This window comes from Pogonomyrmex barbatus, unplaced genomic scaffold (assembly GCF_055798465.1).
Source record: "Pogonomyrmex barbatus isolate J1 unplaced genomic scaffold, ASM5579846v1 scaffold8, whole genome shotgun sequence".
Lineage (NCBI taxonomy): Eukaryota > Metazoa > Arthropoda > Insecta > Hymenoptera > Formicidae > Pogonomyrmex > Pogonomyrmex barbatus.
The window spans coordinates 9,761,025-9,785,738 of record NW_028297182.1 but is presented as its reverse complement, the minus strand read 5'-3'; the positions used below and the strand labels follow the sequence as shown (position 1 = coordinate 9,785,738).

General features: G+C 35.4%; 2 protein-coding genes across 3 annotated transcripts in view; both read left to right on the top strand.

Annotated features, from left to right (window-relative positions):
• Positions 1–1,205: 1,205 nt before the first annotated feature.
• Oli (basic helix-loop-helix family member olig) lies at positions 1,206–5,092 on the top strand. 2 transcript variants are annotated; one of them, XM_011634097.3, is made up of 5 exons: positions 1,206–1,675; positions 2,276–2,434; positions 2,859–3,094; positions 3,429–3,652; positions 3,728–5,092. In XM_011634097.3, exons 2-5 carry the CDS (start codon positions 2,297–2,299, stop codon positions 3,949–3,951), a joined length of 822 nt encoding a protein of 273 aa, XP_011632399.1. In that variant the 5' UTR covers positions 1,206–1,675; positions 2,276–2,296; the 3' UTR covers positions 3,952–5,092. The 2 variants fall into 2 exon arrangements, with proteins under 2 accessions (XP_011632399.1, XP_011632398.1); XM_011634096.3 differs by having other exon boundaries at positions 1,208–1,675; positions 2,238–2,434.
• Positions 5,093–5,608: 516 nt separating this feature from the next.
• Axud1 (AXIN1 up-regulated 1) overlaps positions 5,609–24,714 on the top strand; it is a 38,519-nt gene continuing 19,413 nt past the window's right edge. The window contains exon 1 of the mRNA XM_089083705.1: positions 5,609–6,557. Within this exon, the coding sequence (XP_088939831.1) occupies positions 6,186–6,557 (372 nt within the window). The 5' untranslated portion in view covers positions 5,609–6,185. The remainder of the gene's footprint in view (positions 6,558–24,714) is intronic.

The window sequence follows — 24,714 nt, the reverse complement described above, 5'->3', positions numbered from 1 at the left end:
TCGCGGGCTTCTCTCCACCTCGGTTTTCCGGCAGCTCGGAATATTATTACGTCGCGTTGTGTTTATGGTAAACGCACGTAAACACACGGGCACATGCACAACACGCACACACTCGATCCAAGAGTAAAACTAACCGATGTCGTACGTTCATTCGCGACATGGACGAAAGACTCGGAAGGGATGATTCAAACGCAGAGGGGGAGAAAGTTGTCGCCGAATTGTCTCGGCATCTCCGACGATGCTCGCGATGTTTTCTGCGCGCTAACGTGGGTCTGTTAATCGTATTCGTATAACGATGATTATAACGGTGAATTATAAACGCGACACACGGTAGATTGATTGAAGAAGAGGGTGAAAAAAAGAAATTTAGAAGTAAAATTCAAATGGATGTTTATTTTATTTATTTATTTATTTATTTTTTTTTTTTTTGTAAAAACGAAGGATTCTCTGGGGAGAGGAATCTTGCACATTGACAGTAAAAATATAAAGTAAATATATAATTTAATAATAAGCAGAATTTTTTGAAGATGAAACAACATAGCTCACAAGTAGAGCACAAGGTGATATATAAAATATAATGATAATAATAAATATTTTAATATTTATTGATGTTGCAATATGTATTGCTCTTTACTAATAAATACATTTATTAAAATACTTTATATCTATAAGATATTTCTTTATCTATCACTTAACAGATTTTGAGAATATAAATAGAGAATATAATAATTAATATAAATAATAATTAATGAAAGATTCCGTAGAATATTTCTTTCAAGAAAAATTTTCTTATTAAACGTTACATGGAAAGTAAAATTTTTTCATCGAAAATTCTTTTTTAATAAAAATTTTATTTGATAATTCATCTTTTTTTAATTGTTAATCTTCAAATCACGTCTTTTTAATTTTTAAGTTAGTCTTGAATCGCTTCTTACATAGGGATTTTCCATGTCTCTTAAAGAACTCTTGATAACGATTAAAAAATGCACGGCATTTTTAAGTAAAATATGTATCCGGTAACTAGCGACTTCTCTTGCTTTTCTTGGACATGATTTTCCTTTTCCGATGGTAACAAGATACTTTCGAGAATGATTTTTGTTTCTACCCACCAGGGTACGCCAGTCGATGGTCCAGTGCAGCATCTCTCGTTTGTAACCAGGGCGCACCCTGGCATACAATAGTCGAATTAATTTGGGGGTTGCATCATCTCGGCGAACAGAATCTGCAAATAACGGGGAGAAACGCGTGTCGTGTCTCTTGACGTCCGAAATGTGTCACGTTCGAGCGCGATAATTTCGTCAAGGATGATTTTATTAGAAATATTCAAATAAATTCAAGAATAAAAACGTTCTTGCAACAGAAGAAATTCCCGAAGAACTCGCGGCATCTCTTTTCGCTTACGTTCGAGAACGGCACATACAAATTAAAATGGCTGTGATTGGTCGAGTCGGCTCAGGATGATTTCGATGGCAGAACAATAGAAAGAGCGGCCTATGCAGTATCGAGAATTTCAAGGATTCGAATCGGTGAGAGACGATTGTTGAGAAAGCGCGAAAAAAGAAGAACGGAGGGATGACACGGCGTTGCGCGCTAGTGCGCAAGAAACTTTGCTGATTGCCGGATTTTGCACCCCGCGATAGACGGACGGGGGAGTGGAGAAAGAAAATTGTCGTCGGTAAGTGTTCCACTTGCTATTGATTGCGTTAGAACGACCGGTGACGCTTCCCCATCTACGAATGGCGGCGGTATTCTCTTTAACAATAAAATGAAAATAGATCTTTCTCTTTGAGATAGAGAACGCGGAAACAAAATTTGGAATTATTGAGAAATACGTAAAAATTATAAAAATTATTGTATTAATAAAATCAAGCGAAAATTTATTCTGGAAAAATGTGAAATTTCAAAAATAAATGCGATAATAAAAGAATTTTTAGAAATTGTTAGTGAAAAATGCAGAAACTTTAAAAGTTGAATAAACTGTGCTAATAACATTTCATAAAAATCAAAGAATTTATTTACAAAAAATATAAAAACTTGAGAATCAAGAAATCGTATCAGATGAAAAAAAAAAAAAAATTAAAACTGTATATATAAAATTTATTTTCAAAAAATGCAAAATTTTTATCTTTCATTTTTTCAATTTTGACTTTTTTCATTGATAAAATTAATTGAAATGAGATCTTTTTATAACAAAAAATTTTATAATAAAAGCTGAAATTAAAATTTATAAAAATCAGGGAGAGAAGAGTAAGAAGAAATCTGCTGAATAATTTAGAAAAGTGTGTTCTTGCGAGAGATGAGATCTTACGACGGTGAAAGCAGCTCGACAGAGGATGACGATCGTAGAGAAGGCCTACCAGAGGCACATTTGCAGCAAGGATCTTGGCAACGCACTGCGTCACATCCTACCTGGGCTTGGGAGCATCGTAATGCTGTAAGTAAAGACCGCAAGACATAAAAAAATGTATCTTTAAATGTCGTTGATGATCTCGAATGGATAATTTTAGAAAGTAATTGAAATTTAGTAATGGAGGAAACAGAATTATGATATTCTTTTACGAGATAAAGTATAATAAATTAAAAGGTGGAATAAAGAGAGAAAATTTAATTTTAGAATTTGTAGACAAATATCTGAAATATAAATTATGTAAAACAAGTTATGAAAATTACAAAATTGTTATTAAACACACTTGCTTCTTCAACTATATGTTCTTTAATATATATTTATTAATATATATTCTTATATAATTAATATAATATGATAACACGATAAAAAAAGTATTAATACATTCTCCATTAAAAAATCTAATGTGAAATAAGATAATATTTGCTGTATGAAACAAAATTGTTTTTTCTAGCATCCACTGCCTCCACAATCCGCGGCAGCCCTCGAATCTGTGTATTCGACACCTGGAGCTTCACACCCAGGTGTCTCAGGCCCTCCGACAGCATACTCGTCGGAACACACCCAGAGTGCACCAGGACGAAGGACTCCGTTGGGTACCGTAGGTCTCGGTGGTTTTTACTTTCAACAGCAACCGCAACCTCACGCCTCGTCGAGTGCGTTGTCCGATGAAAATCGACCGGACGAAAGGTACATTTTTGATACGAATGAATATCAACTTAAATAGATATTTTTGAAAAGATATCAAAATGAAATAATTGGAAGAAAAAAATAATAATAGGAAATATAATGACAGGAACTCTTGAAATGGAACTCTTTGAAAAATTTATATTTTAAATATTCTCAAAGAAAATAAATATATTAATAAATAAGTATATAATTAATTAATCAAACGCATATTCGATAAAATATATTTAAAGATAAAAAATATTTAAAAATTTTTATTTAAGCATGCTTAATTAATAATATTGACGTAGGTAATTATATTAATAATATTAATAGACAGTTTCACAATTCTTTTTAGACCCGCAGGTTCGCGATTGAATTGCCCTCCAAAATCAAAGACGACTCGTCAAGGGAAGAGTGTAAGGTTGAACATTAATGCGCGAGAACGCAGGAGAATGCACGATTTAAACGACGCTTTAGATGAGCTTCGCTCTGTCATCCCTTACGCTCATAGCCCTTCGGTGAGGAAGCTGTCCAAAATAGCCACTCTTCTGCTGGCGAAAAATTACATCCTTATGCAAGGTAGCGATCTCGTTCCAGGTGAGATTTCGTTATCGAATTTTACTTGATCGATTAATAAGAATATTCTTCACGCAGGAAACGCTTTAGAGGAGCTCCGAAGAGTGATCGCTGTCCTGCAATCGCCGCACGCCCACACTACTGCTTTGCCGCCTACGCCGGTCTCTTACGACCTCCTGCAGGGATTTCCCGGCAAGTTGTTCCAAGGAGTGCAAGAAATGCAGGGATTACCAGCAAGCGAACCTCAGATAGTGACCGGCCCACCAACTGATGGCACGGTCGCCAGCGGCGAATCGAATTAAAAGATCGATTTGGTTTTTTTCTTTTGCTCTGCGATTCCATCTCGTCTCTGTTTTTCTCGCGAAAGATATAAATCGAGTGCAAATCACGAAATTAATGTAAGCGGGAATCGAGAAAGCAACAAGTATGATTCAAATATTAGAAACTAAGATTGACGATCGATAATTAATATAAGATATCGCGATCAAGATTTTTAAAGCTGGGAATTTGAGGAAACGAAAACGCCTTTGGCCATGAAAGTATTAATTATTAGAATATTATTGAAGTGCTAATTAATTCCTCAAGAGAGAGAGAGAAAAAAAAGAAAGCGATAAATTAGTCGCTTAATATTAAGTATCTTATTTATCCAATCAAAAAGCGAAAGAACGAACCGTACAATTTTATTTTTTCTGTACTAATGATAAGATTGGATTAAAACATAGCAATAAAAAAAATTTACTTAAATAATTAAAGATTAGTGAATAGAGATATTGAAACAAGAACAAATTTGCTTAGAATCTAAGAAAATAATTTCTCCACGAAAAAAAATAAAATGTACGGCGGTTTTAAGTAGCACCTGTTCCCTCCGATGGGTTAATTAAGCAGATTTTAGAATCTAGATTAAGTTTGGATGGATATATTGCGAAAGTACTAACGATTAAGTGATTAAAAAGCGATTAACTGTCACGATCTTACAGTCAATAATACAGCAATAAGACGACAACGCTGTTTTCGTTCATCCGACGGTCGATTCTCGAAGAAACGGTGATTCAATCGTTCAATAATTCTTTATTAAGTATGACACCTTTCTAGAAAAGCACAAGTTCTTTCCAAAACTTGTCAGATTTGATCGCGTAATTGCTTTAATATGAAAAACGTCAAATCGATGATTAAGAGGTCTTCGCCTGACATTCAAAATAACGAAGTCCAAAGAATTTGAAAGGAATTATGTTTGAGGATTCTTTATTTTCGAATCAGAGGCCGGAAGAACGAAAACGTCATCAAGACTTGGAACGCAAAGAGCTTTCGAGTCTCGTCCCGAAACACGATAGTCAATATTAGTATGTGATACGTATGTCAAAGAGTCTAGTCGTATATACAATAGAAAGATATTGAATATTCATATACACATATATAATATATATATATATATATATATATATATATATATATATATATATATATATATATAAAATAATCTAAACGAGGCATCGATTTACGACTTATTTATATACTTAAGAATCTATTATACAATGTGCCAATAAGAATCTATCCGCTTTGAGAAGCGAATGAGAGAGTGCGATGTGAGAAGCGAGAAAGAAACATGGGAATGGAAAAAAAAAAGAATTATTTATTGTGCTATTTATAAGAAATATCGTGCGATTTTTTTTTTCCGCGACATCACTCTTCTGCCGGAAAGTAAGGAGGGAGAAAGCAAGAATGAAATAGCATTTCAACGAAGGCGAAAAGAACAATATTTGTTGTAGAGCGTAGATAATAATTGTTTAGTGCTCTCGAATAAAATCTATTTAAGAAAATCGCATCTCGATGTCCGACGTACATGTCGAATGATGCGATTATGGCGGAATTTTACATGGTATTTGAATTTATCTTACTTCATTTTATTTATCATTTTCTTTTATGTTGCACTTAGGTTTATTTTATTTTACTTCAATAAAATATTTTTTTATTAGATTTCTAATTTTCATCATAATGACATATTATTCTTCAACTTTGTCGTTCAAACGGGAATTTTTTTCCACACTTGTCATCGTTTCTTTTCTTGAAGAATCACTTTGATTTTTAGATTGCTCATTAAACAAAATTTGCGTGCTTTAGAAAGACAATAACAAGGAACTCTACAAGTACTGTTCTATGAGATTTTATAAGTCGTAAGTTCTTTCATCTCTTCATCATTTCAAAGGATAGATCTTTCCAAGATTACGATACACTTGCCACTTCAAAATTACCGCTTTAAGAGTAGCGCCACGTGCCGTCTAAAAGAGGAATCTTTTTCAAGGTACCAATCCTCATCATCACTATTTTAAAAATATCTCCTAAAGCCCAAATATACGTCATTGCCACCAATATCAGAATGACCAAAAAAAGTTCGTTGAAAAATTTTGTCAAATTTTGTCATACTCTTCTCTTATTGTTCTTAACTATTGTTCCTAACCGTAAGCGATCTGAAGAAAACAAATGACAGCTGTAGGCGGAGGCGGCGGAGACGGCGACGGCGACGGCGTTAAAGGAAGCAATGGCGGAAGCGAGAGTCGTCATGTGGCGCCATCTTGATATGCTTCTCTACCGTTGTGTACTCATTCTGCCGCCTCCCGTCCTGGCAAGAGGACCTGACCGTCGTGATCGGAGGCAGGCCGATGTGCCGTTCGTGCGTGCGTGCCCTGCTCAAGATGGCTTTGTCCGCCGCGGCGCCGCAGTGATATCGCATATAGCAAAGTATCGGCCAGATCCAATCCAAATTGGATTACTCTTGAGTAAGCTGAAGGAAGGTGAAGAGGACCGCCAGCACGACGACACACACCACGATCACGACGACGACGAGGAGGAAGAAGGTGGTAGTCGGCAACTTCCTCAGTGGCGCGGAGATGTGACGCTTGTCGGCGAACCGGTGAGTTTCTTCGCATTCCCGATCTCGCGACCTGACCGCTTTATCCCGAGGGATTTAAATTAGGAAGGCTCATTTCGAATCGGAATCCCATGATGGCGTAGTTGCTGTGACGAGTGAGAGAGAGAGAGAGAGAGAGAGAGAGAGAGAGAGAGAGAGAGAGAGCGATTTCACAGAGTGGGAGAAAGAGAGAGGTGAGAGAGAGAGAGAGAAAAAAGAAATATTAAAGATACGATATTAACCATCTTGATGTTGCTATTTCCAACGTAGAATGATCGAGGTCGTTTCTGTCTGCGCCACTTTGTGAAAAAGATCACAATCCTGCAGGTGCGGGTAAAACTCGGTTGGCAACAGTTCCTCGATTGTTCGGTAAGATAAGTAACAGGAAAAAAAAAAAAAGAGTGTATAGGGATAAGAGCGTGTGCAATAATAATCGTTGAATAGTTATATATATCACACTATCTCGCTTCTCCATTGGGTAAGGATTTCTTATTGTCGTATTTTCGGAACAGCAAAACATTGAGGAAAACATTGAGGAACGAGATCTCTCGCTGATGATCTCAGGGTAAGGAAATATCTTGGAGTAAAAATTTCTTCATTCTGACTCTTTGAGAATTGGGAAATGCGCTCAGCTTGGCGTTTCGAGTATTATTCTAAGTTTATAACGAATGAATTTGATTTGATAAGTAACACAAGTGAGTGTATGAAAGTGTTTTAGCAGTTGAACCGAATGAATGTGCAATAAAACCAGAACGAAGTAAATGCGTCAACTGATTCAGTAGCGCAAATCATTTCTACGTATCTCTTCATATTTATCTTTTTATATTTTTTTTAGAGAGAAAACGGATCTAAATTGTATTAAAGAGATTTATATAAGCTTATTGAGTTTCACAAGGATTGATTGCGAAAACTGATGTCACTTGAGTGCAAATTCTCTTTTATTTAGACGTTGAGAAGTTTTGAGAAACCTCAATTCTGTCTCGTCTGATCCAAAGAAGTTTTCTGATTTAATTATTGATTTATAAAATTTTTAATCGTAATTTTTTGAAAAAGCTGACTCATTTTGCTTCTATCTATCACGCAACTATGTGTGTAAATAAACGAAGTTACATGTTTACTCAGCAATATCGAGTACAATGGCACAAGCGTCATTGCTGAATACTTGAATGAGAATACGAAGCAAAACACTGTAGCACGTAGTATTACCTGCAATTAGAAAGTAAACTATAAGTAGCTAGAGAAAACGAAAGGAAAGGGAAAAGGATGGCGACAGGCGTGACGCGATATGCTAAACGATTCTGTCGATCCTTCCGTATCTTTTGGTTTCAATGATTTGCTTATTTATTAATATAATGGAAAAAAAATTTTTTAGGAAAACTCTTGAAAATTATTATATATTCTTATTATTATGAGCATACATCGGAGAAATACTGAAGTAGAAAAATTAATATGTAAATATTGCTCTTCCATAGCTCTTTCCTTTACATTGTTCTCTTAATACTTATCTTATATCTTTTTAATGGTCTTAAATTATAAAATTGTCTTATGCCTTTTTAATGACCTTAAATAATAAAATTGTGGCGAATTGTTTACGTCGGCGTTGCTATTGCTACTATTATAAGTAGAAACTTCGAAAGTGATACTTTCCGCGGTGAGTGAGAAAGCTAACTTTGCCTCTCGATTGGACGAAAGACGAGGCTGCTGTTGTAGTTTCCAGTATATAATACCTGAGTTCCACCGGCACGAGACCCAAATAGTCCCCTCATGTTTCGAGCCTGCGATACATCTGTTTCACTTCTGTGAAATAACTCCGCGCTACCCGCTGGAAATAATTCTCGATCAATATCACGTTGAATTTTTATAACATCGAGGATTTTCTTTTCTTTATTTCTATCGCAGCTGTTAAGTGATGATACCACCAACCATTATTATGCGATACCTTCTTTTATGCCTGAATTTACGTGTATATGTCGCGGAAGAAATTGTGTTTTCAAAAAAAAAAAAAAAAAAAAAAAAAACGCTGAACGTCTGTGTTTACAGATATGAAAAGTTTTTGGATGATAATTTTAATTAACACTGGAAATTATCGCGCCGTCACAAAAACGTTAAAAACGTTAAAAAAAATATTCTCTATATGCATAAGTGATTCACGACTCTGTTCTACTCTGCATGTAACGTCAATTGTCAAGTGTCAAAATTATCGGCGAACCGTGCAAGAAAGTTTCCGATTGGCGAACAATTGTTGACGATTGCGAAATGTCCGAAAATCAATATACAAAACCTGTATATACCTTTCCGCGAGCGCCCGACGGCCTCACTGTGTTCCACATTGCCACCCGGCCCGGCTACATCCGTCACGTTGATGCACGTGGCCGGTCGCATATTTGTCGCATACGAGGCAAACACGTGCTCCGCGGAAAGTACAAGCGCATAGTAACGCATGTGTGCACACCGCGATTGTAAATAATGAATGTAATCGCGGGTGGATTTGCGCCCGGTTTTGCGCTTTGTTGCATAAAATCGTTGCATAAAATTGTTGCATTGATGCCGGAAAGGTCGATACAGCCCGACCTGTCGTCATCTATAGAAATTGATTCTTCTCTCTTGCAGGCAGGACATTAGATTATTCGATTATGCTTCCATGTAATATTTAAATCAGCGCCCTATATATATATATATATATATATATATATATATATATATATATGTGTATGATGTGTGTATCTTTTTAGCCATAAATTTAGCCAAATCCTTCAATTTGAATCGACTTTTGAGATTAATAATAACGTTGAAAACTTTTAATTAAAAGTGGGTCGATAAAAAAATATTATTTATCTAGAAGTAGTAATGGCAATGGAAGAAAATACAATTTGTGTTGTGAAATTCAAGCTAATATCAAGAAAATGATTATTATATTCTGAATAATCTAATAGTATTCTGTTTTTTTGTTTTTTGTTATTTATTATATCTTTATTATACAGAAGATATCAATTCAAGTTGTTTGATTATAGAAGAGTGTTAAATTGACAGAATTTTAAGATTACAGCATTAGATATCCCTAAAAAATTGACACTCCTATGCTATGCTAATTCGCTTAGCGTGTTAAGCTGTCCCTGCCTGCACGTTGAATTTATCGCACGCTGTTACATTAAGATAACATAATTCTTAAAAAGAACATTAAAAACTAGAAAAATATCACCGAAATTTAATGTTTCTCAAAGTTTAACATTATAGATTACTTAATGTCAATTATTTATCATAACCTTAATTTTATTCAAATAAATCGGTCTGGATACCCGTTAAAAAAACGCTTTAACAATTAAATAGTGAACGATACGTGTGTAACGTGAAATATCTATCTAAGAATAAATAAATATTAATATTTTTGATGAGATATTTTATGCTTAATGATAATTTGTGCGACTTTTAAACATTTTGTTTTTATGTTTTTGAGTCACGCATCGATTACATCAGTTGAAAGATTAAAATTTTTTTTATTTTAACATAAATGAAATAGGACGTTTTTAACTAATTAGTATTTGATGAAAATAATGCTAATAAGTTTGCAATATTTGCATTTTTATTACATGCCATTTAATTTTAAAAATTGAAATTTTTTTTACGTGTATCGTTAAGTATGTCAGTTTTATCCTTCACCTTAAAACTTTCAAAAAACATTTCCGAAATAAACAAGGAACAGTTCAGTTTAATAACAAAAAATATATTTAAAAAACAAATAAATTTATTATTGAAAATAATTTTGAAATTGGCATTGCTCTAGTCCATGAAAGTGAACATATGTTTACTATTTTAATTGAAAAGAACGGAAACTTGTTCATAAATAAAAAAAAAACCAACCACGTTAAAGAAAGAACATTCATTCTTTGCAGTTAATATTTGGTTTCTATAAACTAAATAATTTCTAAAATATATAACGTGCTGAAACTTTTTTATCTATATTATATTTGTAATCAGCAACAAAAAATAAATGTTTTCTACGTTAAAGATCCCTATTAAAAGCTTATTCACTAGTATTATTCAAGTTTAAAACGCTATACCAAAGCTAAAAATATAATATATCGTCTTATTAAATTGATAATACTTTGTTTAATATTTTTGATGTTTTTTTGAAATAAATTTTGTGTGTATGTGTGTGCGTGTGCGCGCGCGCGCGCTAACTTGAAAATAACAATAATATCTAACTCTCATATATGAATAAGTTTATAATAAAATAAATTATTTTATAAATTATTTTATTTAATAACTTATTTTTAAGATGAAATGAGTGCAAATGTGTGTTTAAAATCTTCTTTGAAAATTATATTTAATTCACATGATGTAATAATTTGCAATACAAGCGAACGTTTTGACTTAGTTTTAAGCCTTCTTCAGCGATTTCCATTAATGTTGAATGTTACATAAATTTGTAATTTCAAGTTCGTATGCATTGGATGAACTATTTTTAAGTTTTCGTGATTGAAAGATAGGATTGTCCACTAGTTATTAAATTAAAAGATAAACTAAAGATGTTATTAATTTCTTCGATATTATTAGTTACTTATATCCTTAACAAATATTGTTTGAATAACTTAAAGATAATTATTTTACAATATACACAAAGGTGATGTACTACTGAAACTTTGAAGTACAAGAAATTAATATGCATAACAATGTGAAAATATACAATAGTCTCAAAATTGATTTCATCGTCAAAAATTAAAACTAGAAATGTAATCGGTGTGATAAAAAGACGGTAAGATTAAATAAGTCGGGATTAAATAATAAAAATATTCAATACCAAAATAAAAATAAATCATACAGGAAAAATCAAATGGAAAGTGTTAAAATTGAAATTATCGCGAAATTGTTTTTCAGTCATTTACATCACATAAAAATTTGTGACATTCATCCATTCTATTCGGCATCCTATCTCGAACAAGCATCTGAGAAAATTTTCTGGTTTATCGCACGCTGTGCGACCTTACGTGCAAAATATAACGGATTTTGACGCACTTCCGGCGTGCTTATCTCGCAGGTAGCGTTCGTGACGTATGTATGTATGTCGCAAAATCGGCTCGCAGTAATTGAAACGTGCCTACGCGAAGTAGGCATCCTATCGTATTTCGCATCGTTCATGTGCGGCGTAACTTTTCACATTCAAAAAATTAAAGTTTATTTAAGTACTATTTTTAATTAAATAATTATATTTAGAATTGTGAGAAAAGAAAATAAAAAAAATATCTTCAATATAATAAAAGTAAAATTAAACCCGAATATAATTTTTAATATAATATAATATTAGATATAAACTTTACAATGGAAATTATTTCTATTGATTTCTCCTTTCTCTGAATGAACAAACAATGAGTTTTCTGGAAAGGAAACTAGGGGCAAGAAAGATCAGAATAATCAGGAATATCAAGATAGAAATATAAAAAAATCGAATGTACAACAAAAACTAACGGAGTATAATTTCACCACATTATTAATTATTTCAGCTCAGAAATTCGATCGCGAATGTTGTGCTGTTCCAAAAATTGCTATCGATGCGACGCGAAAAAAAATCGATACTTTTCGTAATATTTTTGTACACAAATCGCTGAAAAAAAAAAAATTGATGAAGTTTTAATGTCCTCGCTTTATTCCCGTCAACTCAACTGATTCGATTTTTCCAACGTTACTCTCTTTTAAACAGTATCTGACTGTTAGATTCCCTCAATTAAACATAGATAAATTAGACCTAATTAACGAGTTAGATTTGAATTTAAATTTTACGCTAAGTGGAATCTCGACGTGTTTTGACGGAAAGAGAATCTTCCTTTGGTTAATTTGCAATCGGGGGGGCTATCCCGGCGCGCTCATAAAGCACGAACGAAATTACCATTACGAGACGGGTCAAGGTGCGCCAATTGATGAAATAATCGATGACCAAAGGTCGTCGGACAATCGGAAAGCGTGAATAAAGAATGCGTTGTCCGTCTCGTAAATAGATAAAAAAAAAAAAGGAGAAAAAAAACGATCAGTTTTATTGAAGTTTTCGAATCCGATAGCGACGTACGCACACTCAATGGAGATTTACAGTACATCGTTGTCTTATCAGTGGAATTGATGCCTGCGAATAAGAACTTGTTTTGCTATCGATATTGCGAGTTTATAACTTTATTGTCCGATTCTTGAGCTTTTCCGCAGAGAGGAAAAAGATTAGATCAGAGTATTTTAAAAGCGGAATGAATTAATAATATAATATAGATTAATAATTCTCAGAACAAATTATTAGTTAACGTAAACGTAATAGTATTTCATTGTATTAAAATATTAATTGAATGTTATATACATTTCGTAAATAATAAAATATTAATTAAAAAATATATTTAATTTCAAAAGAATTTGTTTAATGAATTTAAAATTGAGTCACTTTTTTGAAAAAAAAAAAAAAACAAAGTTGGATATAAATTTATATATCTTTTAATAAATAATAATTTCAAAATGTAATTTGTTTATTAATTTTATCCTAGGTGTTGTGTACGGAGTAATTCGATTTTTATTCCTTAATGATAGATTTTTTGCAATTAATTGTTTTATAATATAAACTTCTTTATAAAATTTTGAATTAAAAATATTTGTAAAATAAATCTACTTGAAATCAATTAAAGAATACATGTCATCATTTATTCTTTTCTTCTAAATGAGTCTTCTAATGATTTTCTTCAAGATGTAATCAATCGAAGGATTTATTAAATTCTCAAGAACTTATTCTGAATTTTAGTTATACTCGTATTCACTTCGGATCAATATGACCTAAATTTGAAATGTTAAAAATTTTCGGGTTTTAGTAGTTCTTAATCAAATAAAATAAACACAGTAAACAGTTTTAAATCTCAAATGACATTTTTTTTATCACCATCAAAAATGTCAATAATAAAATGTTCCAAAATATTTTTATGTAAAATTTCCCTGGGTCGATATGTTCTGACGTGAGTTTCTGAGGGTTAAAAAATAACAGCGAAGCCGGAAGGTTGGGACTTAAGAGTATTAAATGTTGAGATATATTATAAGGATGCTAATTTCACGGTAAATAAATCATTTGCTTCTTATTCGTTTGAATTGTGATACGTGGGTGCGGAAAATAAATGGGGAAAAAAAAAGAAATGTCGGAGTGCAACATCGGTCGCCAGCGTGGGAGGTGAAACTGGTTCGCCGAAGAAGCTGTCGCTACTGGTCGACCATCGCGTTATCTCGTTATTGCGTAGATCGCTTTCCTGATCGAGAGAAACAGGGAAAGGGAAGAGAGGAGGAATAGAGAGAAAAGGAGGAGATTTAAGATCGTTTCTTGACCGGTTTAAAACGTAATAATATGACAATTTCATTTAAAATCGATTTGTTATAAAGTTGCAATATTTATCAATATTTACATCATCAATTGTTGCATCTCTGATCCTCTGCCAAGATTTTTATGGTCTAAAAAGAATCATGTTGTCCTTTTATGGGCTTTCTCCTTTTAGAACTTCCTCTACGAAACAAATTTTAGTGGTAAGAATTTCTCAGACTTTTACGAGAATAACATATTTTTCGCTTCTTTTGATTTACATCGAAATGATGCATTGCGAATAATCTGCCCGCGTGGTTTCTCTTAATTATAGTATAATTCGCCAGTTTGGTACCTCTTTTTATTTATATATTACATCGAAAACAAGATAAAATTCTACTATTTTAATTATATTTCGTAAACCGTACTATTCGCGTTATTTCAAATTTACCGTGGATGCAAATCACGATCATTTCTTCAAATTTTTCAGATTTTCTTCCTCCTCAATTTTGTCCGTAGACGCAAATCGTCGTGGAACGCGTGCCTTTACTTCTACCTTTAGTTCTTTGCTGGAATTCGGATATTATTTACATTGAGATGACGCGTCGCAAAATATAATTCGGTCGCGGCCTCCGCAGTATAATTCTGTGCGAATATACTCGCGATCGGTGAAATACGTAATTGCAGAAATACTGAGTGAAACACATCGAAATGAGCAAAACGCATAGCGTGTGGAGGAGAGACGAAAACAAAGCGAACGCAGCCGCCGAGGCAATGCACAATGGCGCATCGACCCGCCAAAACTCGCGCCGTTGGCCGGCCGATGCGCAGGAACACGCGCACGTCGTGTCTCCTCGAAACAATGAATACTTTTGCCACCCCGCCCTCTCCGCTCCCACCCCCGTTCGCTCGCCACCCCCGCGCCGCCCGCGCATATTGATCGTTGCCCGAGCGAAAATCGATCGGACGCGCTGAATTTCCGAGGGAAAAATTTCCCGGTTGGCCCGGAAACGCTATCTCGCTTTTCCGTTCGACATTTTCCTACGTTCGGAATTTCATTTTAGCTCGCGGTTCATCTAATTTTGACGATCGAAAACTCGCCGAAATACGCGTGACGTCCCCCTTGATAATTTTCGTCAATTTTCCAGCAAGTTTTATCGATTTTTCATATTCACATATTCGCTACGAAGCTTCAATCAAGCGAGTAGTCAGTCTTTCTAATTTCCGCTGGTTCCCCATTCCTCGGATCTTTGCTCAACGTTCACCAAGCTTCTTTCGAATTTCACTCAACTTCCGATCGATCGCTTGTTGAATTCTGACAAATGATAAGACTCGCGCATGGGGAGATTCACCGGAATTAAAAAAAATCTATAAAACAAACAAGGCACTGAATATCCCGCGTCGGATCCGACACGTCCCGCGTTCCCCTCCCCCCCCCCCCCTCCCGTCTTTTTCGTCGCGCTCTCAGGATCGACGGACCGAAATCGCGATCGTTCTTGTACACGGAACGTCCTCTCGGTCTTCTCGCGAGTTCCTCGCGGATCCTCGGTCCCGGTTCACCGCCCCCCCTCCGACCCCCTCTGACGCCCGTCATGGTGCGCGGGGTCGGACTGAGCGAGATGTACTCGCGCCCCAGGATGGATGGAAGGAAGATCAGGTGCCCTGGTCGTCCTGGCAACCGGCATTGATCCTTCCCCTCTTGTTCTACCGCCGCCTGCTGCCCTCCTCCTCCTCTCGCCCGCCCGCTCGCCCGTTATTGCTGCTCGCCTTCGTCCCTCGCACTCTCGCCCTCCCTCCCTCCCTCCCTCCCTCCCTCCCTCCCTCCCTCCCTCCCTCCCTCCCTCCCTCCCTCCCTCCCTCCCTCCCACCCTCCTCTCATTCTCTAATGCACTCAGAGACACGCACACAGAGACGCTCACGCAGCCAGTGTTATACGCACGCACCCGGTGTACTATACATGCGAATGCCGATCATTCCTCTCGCTCGTCCTCGACTCTCTCGCGTTCTCTCTTTATTCTTCTCCTGCCTCCGTGCCTCGGCAGCGCGGCACCTTCTCTTCTTATTCTTGATCCTCTGAACTTGAATATTCAGATTCAGCGGTACACCGAGCATATCTCCAATGTGCTCATCCCTTATTTATGCGTTTTTATATGCGCGCCACCTTTGCGCCACCTCTCTTTCGTCTGCATTTCTTTTTTCTTGCTTTTTTTTTTGTTTTACCTTGACAGTCGCCGAGGACGATCTCTTTACGTATGAGTATTCGGTTGATAAATGCCACTTTTCTCGGGATTTTCAAAGAGCTCTGTAAATATATTTTGCTTTTTGAATCTTGTTTCTTAAATGTAATTAGATTAAGCGAGAGCGTGTCAAGAGTGTGTCGGTAAGCGCAAAGTTAGAGTAAAAGGACTAAAGAGTTTTATTGAGAAGTCGATTAAAGTACGTAGCGTAGTTACGTAATGACTCAACTCATCGTTCATCGGCGCGCGAAAGTGCCTTCCGAAAATATTGCAAAAACGCGTTGTAATCGTGACACGCCATTTTCTATATCAAAGGCCACGTGTATATACTTATTATTTTCGTATTAATCACTCTGGCACGAGGGTGTCATAAATTAACGGCGAAGCCTTGATCCCTTTCTTTACAATTTCACTCGCTGCTTACCGCAGGCTTCTCGATCTTATCCGTATACAATGTCTCGTATACAATGATTACTCGCCCTATATAGTTTTCCTAAAATAACATCTACTAGAGTTGCGAATGCAGAGTAATTAGTAGTCTTATTTTCTCTGTCGAGAGAACTCCCCCTTCTTCCTCTATTCTTTATTTCGTTTCGCCATCTTTCTTTTTTTTTCATTTTCCCATCTTCCAGTTTTTTTCCTCCCCTTTTATACAGAGAACAGTGTCAATCACTCCTCGTCTCTGCCCCTCGGCCAATGAGGCGCGAGGGCGGAAGATTGGATAAAACGAGACGGATCGAGGAGAGCGAGACGCGCGTAGAGGTGACAGGGTAGGGAGGATGAGGTAGGGGTGGGAATGAGAGAGGCGGAGGGAGGAGGTTCGCTAAAGGTAGAACTGGTCGTGAACAGAGCGGTTGCCAAGCAACCGATATTGTTCCCATTGTTGCGGGCGTAGCGTAAATATTTGAGGCGAACTCAGAGGTCACAAAACTCATCCCCGATCCCGTTTCTTCCGCCTCACCTCTCGCACCCTCGTTCTTCTTTTGGCATTTTCTTCTTTCTCATTTTCCCGAAAGTTACCAAGGTGCATCTCGTAAGTCCTCGAAAGCTCCTAATGGTGCCCGCTGCAGATTGCATATCGGTGGTACGTTGTCATTCCCTTCGTCTAAAATCTCGCTCGTCATTGTTATCCATCCATCTCTCCCTCCGCTTGATATGTTCGCGTTGAATTAACCGAAATTTATCCGCCGGAATGAAAGAGGAGGAGAAGGAGAACATTGAAAAGAACGTGCTTATTCGCGTGCTTACTCGCAAAGCACCAAGGGACATCTGTGTGTCACATTTCTTTTGCTCAGTTGAAAATTAAAAGAATAATATATATATATCACAGCTCAGTAGATTATTAAGAACGAAGGATTTTCTTTTTAATTTCAACAAATAAATTTATATAACTCCTAATAGAATTTGTTTAAGTTGATATTAAATCGTCGAATTTAATATCGATTATTTTGATGGATTTCAACACTACTCATTTTATTGAATCTTAATATTAATTTTGCGTGAGATCTTAATGCCTATTTACAAATAAAAGAATTATAGCTGTTGCTCGAAGAGGAAGAAGAAAATTCGCGGCTTCTAAGTGTACGTCGCATGATTCGTTTTCGAAATCTGCGCGCAAATTCTTGAACGGACGTCGCGCACGTTATTCCGAGATCGTCACTGCGACGGCGGGGGCGAACGTGTGGGGGCGAATGTTTGTTTACAGGCATTTATTTCGGCGGTCCCGCGGGGGCGTGTGAACGTACGTACGTCGTTGACCAACGCTGCTGACCCCGCGGCCACGGGTCAATCCTTCCGTGGTTGCGACAGATTACAGACGGGTCGTCAGCTTTCAAAGGGAGCAATGGAAGAGAGAAAAGGAGAGAGTGAGAGAGAGGGAGAGAGAGAGAGAGAGAGAGAGAAAAATTATCGATTATTTCTTTACAATTTATCGGGATGTTGCAAATTTATTGTTATTTCAGTCAGTATTGTACATAAATTATTAGAGCCTGATATTTTTTCGGATTTTATATTTAACAATAAAAATTAAACATATTAAAAGAAAAATTTATTTTATTAAATTTTGTATTTTTTATTAAGTATTTATTGATGATAACTTATTAATCTTTTAAAAGTTATTTAAATATTTTAATATTATCAACATTCGAGATTTTTAAAAAATAATATATATTATAATAAATAATTTTAAATAATAATAAATATAAAAAGTTTACATAATTTATATGAAACTTTTGACTTTTGATATATACAAATCGAGAGGAGACACTAATGAAGAAAACAAAAATAATTAAAAATCACGATAGATAAGAATTGTTAATTTAAATATTAATATTTTTCGATCTCGATAAAAATCTCAAAACTGTTAGCATTTCCAATTTAATTAAACTTTCTCGGTAGATAATTTACTAGTCAAATGCAATTTTCCATCAAGTCTCATATAAGTTTCACTCAATAATAACATCAATATAATCTTTCAATTAACGTTAATTAGTATCATGTATGATTAATATGAAATGTCACACAATTTTTATTACATCTTTTTCTAGTATTCTTCGCCAAAAATTTACGAAAGTCTCATTAAAAGTTATTTTATTAATAATTAATTTACATATATGTATATGTTTTGTAATAATTTTTTGTATTTTGATATATTTTAATACAATATATTTCTCTAAAATCCATCTTATTATAATAACCAATATTATATAATAATTAATATCCAATATCCATTTTATAATTGCCGCATTTTTGGAATCTTTTTCAATGCAAAAAACAGCTTTTGCTGATTTTTTTTTTGCCACACGGCGCTTTATCCGGATACGCATATAACGTCCTCGCGAGGACTTGAAATTAGGAATGGTCAGTTACACGGGAAATCGAGTCCATCCCCGTCTCGTACTACCCCGACAGCTTCACGCGTGGTGACGTCCGCCTTTGGGACATGCTATTGACGCGGGACGTCGGGACTCCTCGTGAAACCACCCCCGCGCTCAACCGATCTCCCTCTCTCTACACGTTTAATCCTCCATTTCTCCTTATGTTTTCCCTTTCCTCCTGATAGTCTCGTTTACGCGAAGCGCATCTACGCTGAGTACTATTGTATTATTACTTAAAATTATAAAAAAAAAAAAGAAAGAAAAAAATCAAAAGCTGAAGACCAAGAGAATCCTTTTTTGATTTTATCGAGAATTTATCGAAAATTTTTTTGAGAGATTTCGTTTTACGAAATAATATAACGTAATTTATGTTTTAACTGATGACTTTTGATACTTCGATTATAGAAACGTTATTTTTTAAATATTATAATTACTATAATAATGTAATAGAAGAATTGTGATTAATGATAAAAAAGCATTATACGAATTCAGAATAGTTATGGAATAGTTATGTTAGTTAAAATCTAAGTATATCCTCGCATTTCAAAATTTTCTAAATTTAATCTCGTCTTACTTAAATTAATTAAATTTTTTAATACTCTTAGGTCTCCTTTCTGAAACAATAATATTCTTCAAGCGATAGAAAAAAGCTTTCGAGTTGATGCGCGCGTTAAATGTAAAAATATTTATCTGTAGAAAAAAAATCACTAAAGTCTTTCACATATTTTTTTATATAATGAACTACATTTGGATGGTGATATTTAAAAATAATTACGTCCATCGACGGCGAGCGGGAGAAAGAGGCGGTGACTTTAAATGAAATAGAATTGAAAAGCAGTACTTTTAATTAAATCGAATAGATTAAATTTAAAAGCGAGGAGTTTTATTGACGATTCAGCCGGGCGTGTAGCACATATTTTCCGAGCGTTCGCAATAAATTTATTTTCGCGAGAAGAAAACGATTCGCTCGTATGCTCCGGGGCAAATTTTCCCCGCGATACCGCAGAATTTTTCTGCGAGTTCGAGATCTCGCCGCACTCGAGGTCTCTCCGCACGTTTTCGAAGGTCGGAGCGTACCGCGATGCTCCTTCTACGCTCTGGCCTCGTTCCCTCTAAAATTGATGCGGTTTCGACATCGTCGTTCCACCTAACAATGGCCGTGTTGTGAAACTTTCGCAACGCAACGCGGCATGGCGCACAGCAGCACGGCCGAGCTGAGCCGAGCCGAGCCGGGCCGAGTCGACGATCTCGGGCTGATGATTTTGCAACTACCGCATAAGTCTGTTCGTTTGTTCGCTCGTTCCTTCGTTCGTTCGTCCATTCGTTGGTTCATTCGTTCTACTTGCATTCTTACCTTACCGGTCGGTGTCCTGAAAAACGCTACATACTTTCACATCCGAGAAAAAACGTCGGCCACTACGGTCAGCTCGCGATCGAAGAGTTGATCGACAGAAAAAAAAAAATTCTAAAAGTCATCCCTCGGTCTGGCTATTTATTTGTCATTGAAATTACCACTTTACATGGTTTCTTTTCGCGGAAAATGAACTAGCTCACTCGCAGGAATTTCGAAACGTAATAAATACGAAACAAGACAAGTCTCGTGTCGCAACTTTGACTGAATCTCACCTCTTGGCATTACGGAAAATAGTTCTGATGTTTTTGCCGTTGGAATCAGACTAATTGGATTATTTTATCGCATTTCTTTTGATAAAGTAGCTTTGCGAAAATTAAATTTGAAAAATAGTTTACCCGCTAATAAAAAACAAGATGATTTAAAACTGCCGTTAATAAAACTGTGTGACCTTTGACCCTTTGACGTTCGGTGATTCGACAGCGAGATCGATATTTTTTTCCAATGTCGCGCGACGTCCTACATAAAGAGGTATTTTTCATTCAGAATTTCAGAAATCCTTGTAAGAGACACACGGCCGAAGGATAATACGGCCGGCGTGTCCGTTTATACCTCCACCTACGGAGGTCGCTCGGTCGGCGGCAAATGTGGGTCAGCCCTCGTTCTCCTTGGGAGTCTCGTACGTCATGAATAAATAGACATTTCGTGCGGCGCTCTCGGCGAGATCTCCGCACTTTTGAACGTAACGCAATATGAGAAAAATCGACGGTGGGGACGGAGGCGCGATGAAAAAGAGGAAGATCGTGAAAGGAGGAACTAGACGCGTCTACATTCCGGCACTTCCTCAAAACCGCTCGTCTTTATATCGGGTAACGCGTAGTAGTGATTTATAATTCAAAAATTATTCCGAGAAATTTTACTAATTACAGCGCTCCAAAAGAAACGCATAAATTGAAAGGACAAATATTAATCATAGAATAATGTGTAAAAAAATTTAGTGTAAGAATAGTTCAGAAAGAGACTTTTATGAAGAAAAACAAGGTGTTTTAAATATCATTATTACATGTAGCTAAGTGAGAATTTTAAGTTATTTTTATTAAAAATTAATATAATTTTGTCGGCAACCATTTTTATTTTATATTAAATGTGTAGAAGGTTATTTACGTAATTTAAGTGAGAGATAAATTTAGGAAAAATCTTTTATTAAATTCGGAGGTGAACGCTTTTATAAATTATTTAATTTTCCTGCGGCAAACGAAAGAATTAGGAGTAGACGTTCAAAGATTGTTTCCATCTTTTTGCTGACGTTCACGCGACGTTCATAACGACGCGAACGTGATGACGATCTTTCGTCGACGTAACAATATGTAAGTACAATTGTGTACTCGCGTCATATTATTTGCAAATACATGTGCGAGTGTGATGCGCAACAAGACAACATGGCATTTTAAACTGATATTATTGAGGAATATCTTATTTAAGATTTTAAAGTAACATCTAATACATGCGATTTAAATATCTCACTGTTCGAATGTTAAATCTATATATCTTTTAAATTTAATGTTAAAATTTAAAATATAACAGTGCTGTATAAAATAATATCTCGTATAAATCTGACCTCTTTCGATAAAAGTAAAACGGCAATTTAATTTTTCTAGCAAACGGCAGTTGTTAATTATATAACAGCGAATCGGTTGATAGTTTTAAATATAGATGAAAAATCATTTTTAAATATATTAAAATGTATTAGAACTATAATAAATTAATAAATCATATTAATAAATATATTAATAAATCGAATATGATAGAAATAACAATAACAGATTATAATAAAAGATTATGACTAATGAATTGAGATAATGAATAATTCATTCTTAATCGAGGATATAACAAACGTCATAATTATTTTAAGTAAAATTTCGATATGAATATATTTATTATGATTTTCCGGAAAGAGATTTTCTTATTATATTATAATTATTCAGAAAGACCGTTCATCGCATCTCAAGTGTGTGTCGGTTGTGTTGTTGCGAGGACCGGAAGAAGACGAGGAACGGCAGTGACCGAGGCAACGAGGAGATTCATCTGACCTTGCTATTACGGTCCCGTTAACCAGGAGTTCGTCTCGTGTCTTACCTCTATCTCGCTAGGTTCCAGCCGCTTTCCTTTTCTCCTCAATGTCTGACCGCGACTGCTCGAACTACTTCGGATTTGGAAACTTGATAACCGCAGCTTTTGGAAAATGTTTAAATTAAGAAATTAAAGGTTCCGATGATTCTTGGCTGGTTCTGTTTGCCTCTTAATTCTCAAATTGCTAGAGTTGCTCGAAATCTGAGAAATTATGGATATTCAAACCCGAGAACTTTAGTTTTCTTAATTTACAGCTATTTCAAAGACGTCATTTTCTTCTGCCAAATTTCGAAATACGGAAGGTTCGAAAACCTCAGGATTTTAAGATTGAAAAATTTTCAAAAAGCTCTTCAAAAGCTCTTTTTTTCTTCAATCTCTGATCATGAGTTCTTAAATTTTATGAAATTGAATTTTCTAAAGTTTGCGTAATTTAAAATCGTAAAATTCTATCTGTTACATATTCAAAGAGTTGAGAATTCTGCATTCAAAACTTTCAAATTTGACGTTCAAAAGTAGATTTGGGGATACTTGAGAACTTTCGGAAACTGAAATATTTTAAAATACGAATCGAATAAAACTTAATCATCTAAAAATCTACAAATCTCAAAAAATTCCATTTCATCTGAGTTTTTTCTAAAATTCTGAAAAGTTTCGCGAAATTCGCGAATTCCGAAATAATAAATTCGGAAGATAATATATAGATAAAGACTCATAAACGTCACAATTAATATACATTGTTTAACATAAATCTAAAAATCTTTTATTTGTTGATGAATATATAAAAAAAAAAAAATTGAAAGAGAAAATCGATGGATCTAGATATCTAAAATTTACATTCGAATTTGCGATATTTTGTCTGGATACGCGAATTCAAACATCCCGAAACCCTGACCGACCAAAGATTTCCGGGGGGGGGGGGGAGAGAGAGAGAGAGCGGGAACTCGATCGGATTCAGAAGAGGAATGTTATACTCGCGAGCGTGTGTGAGTTGATTGTATAGCCCGTGACACACGTTATAATACCACCTCGTCCGTTATCTTCCCGCGCCACCCCCTGGCTACGCTTACTACACGTCCCTCTGTCATCCCCTGCGCACGACCGATGTCATTGGTGCATTCCGCGCCTGCAACCGTGGACCGCGAATTGAATCAGCGCGTCGGTGGTCCTCGTATTGGATATGCAATCAGTGCACGAGGATACCGTGTCGTTTGAGCCTACAACGACCAGCTGGCTGTTCGGAAATCCAGAGACCAGGGAATCTCGAATGAGTACGAAAGATTTCGAATATGTCAGGATTCCAAAATAAAGGGACTTGAAGATTGTAATATTTTCATATTCATAAGACCCCCAAGTATGCTGAAGTGCCTCAGGATTTTCCTCTAAAGTCTTAGAATTTTCTCTGTTCTTTGATGTGATAATCTTGTACCTTCAAATATCTATGTACATTCACGCATCAATTAATATTTCCCAAATTTTAAAATTTTTCAGAAACTTGGAACTTTCTTGAAGATATCTTAATTTAGGACTATTCAGAATCAATTCTTCTATTTAAAGTTATTCTAAGATCACATTTCAACAACCATAAAATGGTCGCACAAGCTTATTTAAGATGATTCTTAAATATAAGAATGGATTATGAATGCCGATCTTGAAGATCTCAATACATTTGAGATTACAAATTGCAGATACAAAAATATAAATTAAAGAATTGGATTTGAGATTCTAAATTTATAAATATTAATTCTTAGAAATTATATTCAGCTTTCAAAATTTTTAGTTCAAAGATTACGAAATCAAGAATTCTTTCAATTTAAATTCTGAACAGCTTGAGATGTCAAAACTTTTAATGACAGAATATTTATTTAAAGTTTGTGAAACTCAAAGAAATAAAATAATTGTAAAAGTATTTTAAATTAAAAAAATTCATAAGTTTACAAACTATTTCCAAAAAGATAAGGTAAAATTTTGAAATTGAGACTTTTGACTTTAAAAATTTTAAGTTAAAAAATTCTATACATTTGTAAAGCTCACAATTCTTTAGACGGATCAACGATCCGATTAAAGTTCTTCCAAGAGATCGTTAGAAAAGTCTTCTCACGGACGGTGCGCTAAACGGTCTTCTAAATAGCGGTTGGCATTATGTTGTAGCGGTTGTTACGGCACTGAAACGCTATAGCATTATGGAAGCAGAGTGCCCATGGTATGTATGCACGTGGGCTGCTATAGCGCTACACTGCGGTGGGATCGATTCGGCCGGAAG

Bases quoted from the DNA above. Each gene is read 5' to 3' on its own strand.
- Oli (XM_011634097.3), top strand. From the start codon at position 2,297: ATGAGATCTTACGACGGTGAAAGCAGCTCGACAGAGGATGACGATCGT. The intron at 2,435-2,858 runs GTAAGTAAAGAC...TGTTTTTTCTAG, and splicing joins CTTGGGAGCATCGTAATGCT to CATCCACTGCCTCCACAATC. The intron at 3,653-3,727 runs GTAGCGATCTCG...TTCTTCACGCAG, and splicing joins AAATTACATCCTTATGCAAG to GAAACGCTTTAGAGGAGCTC.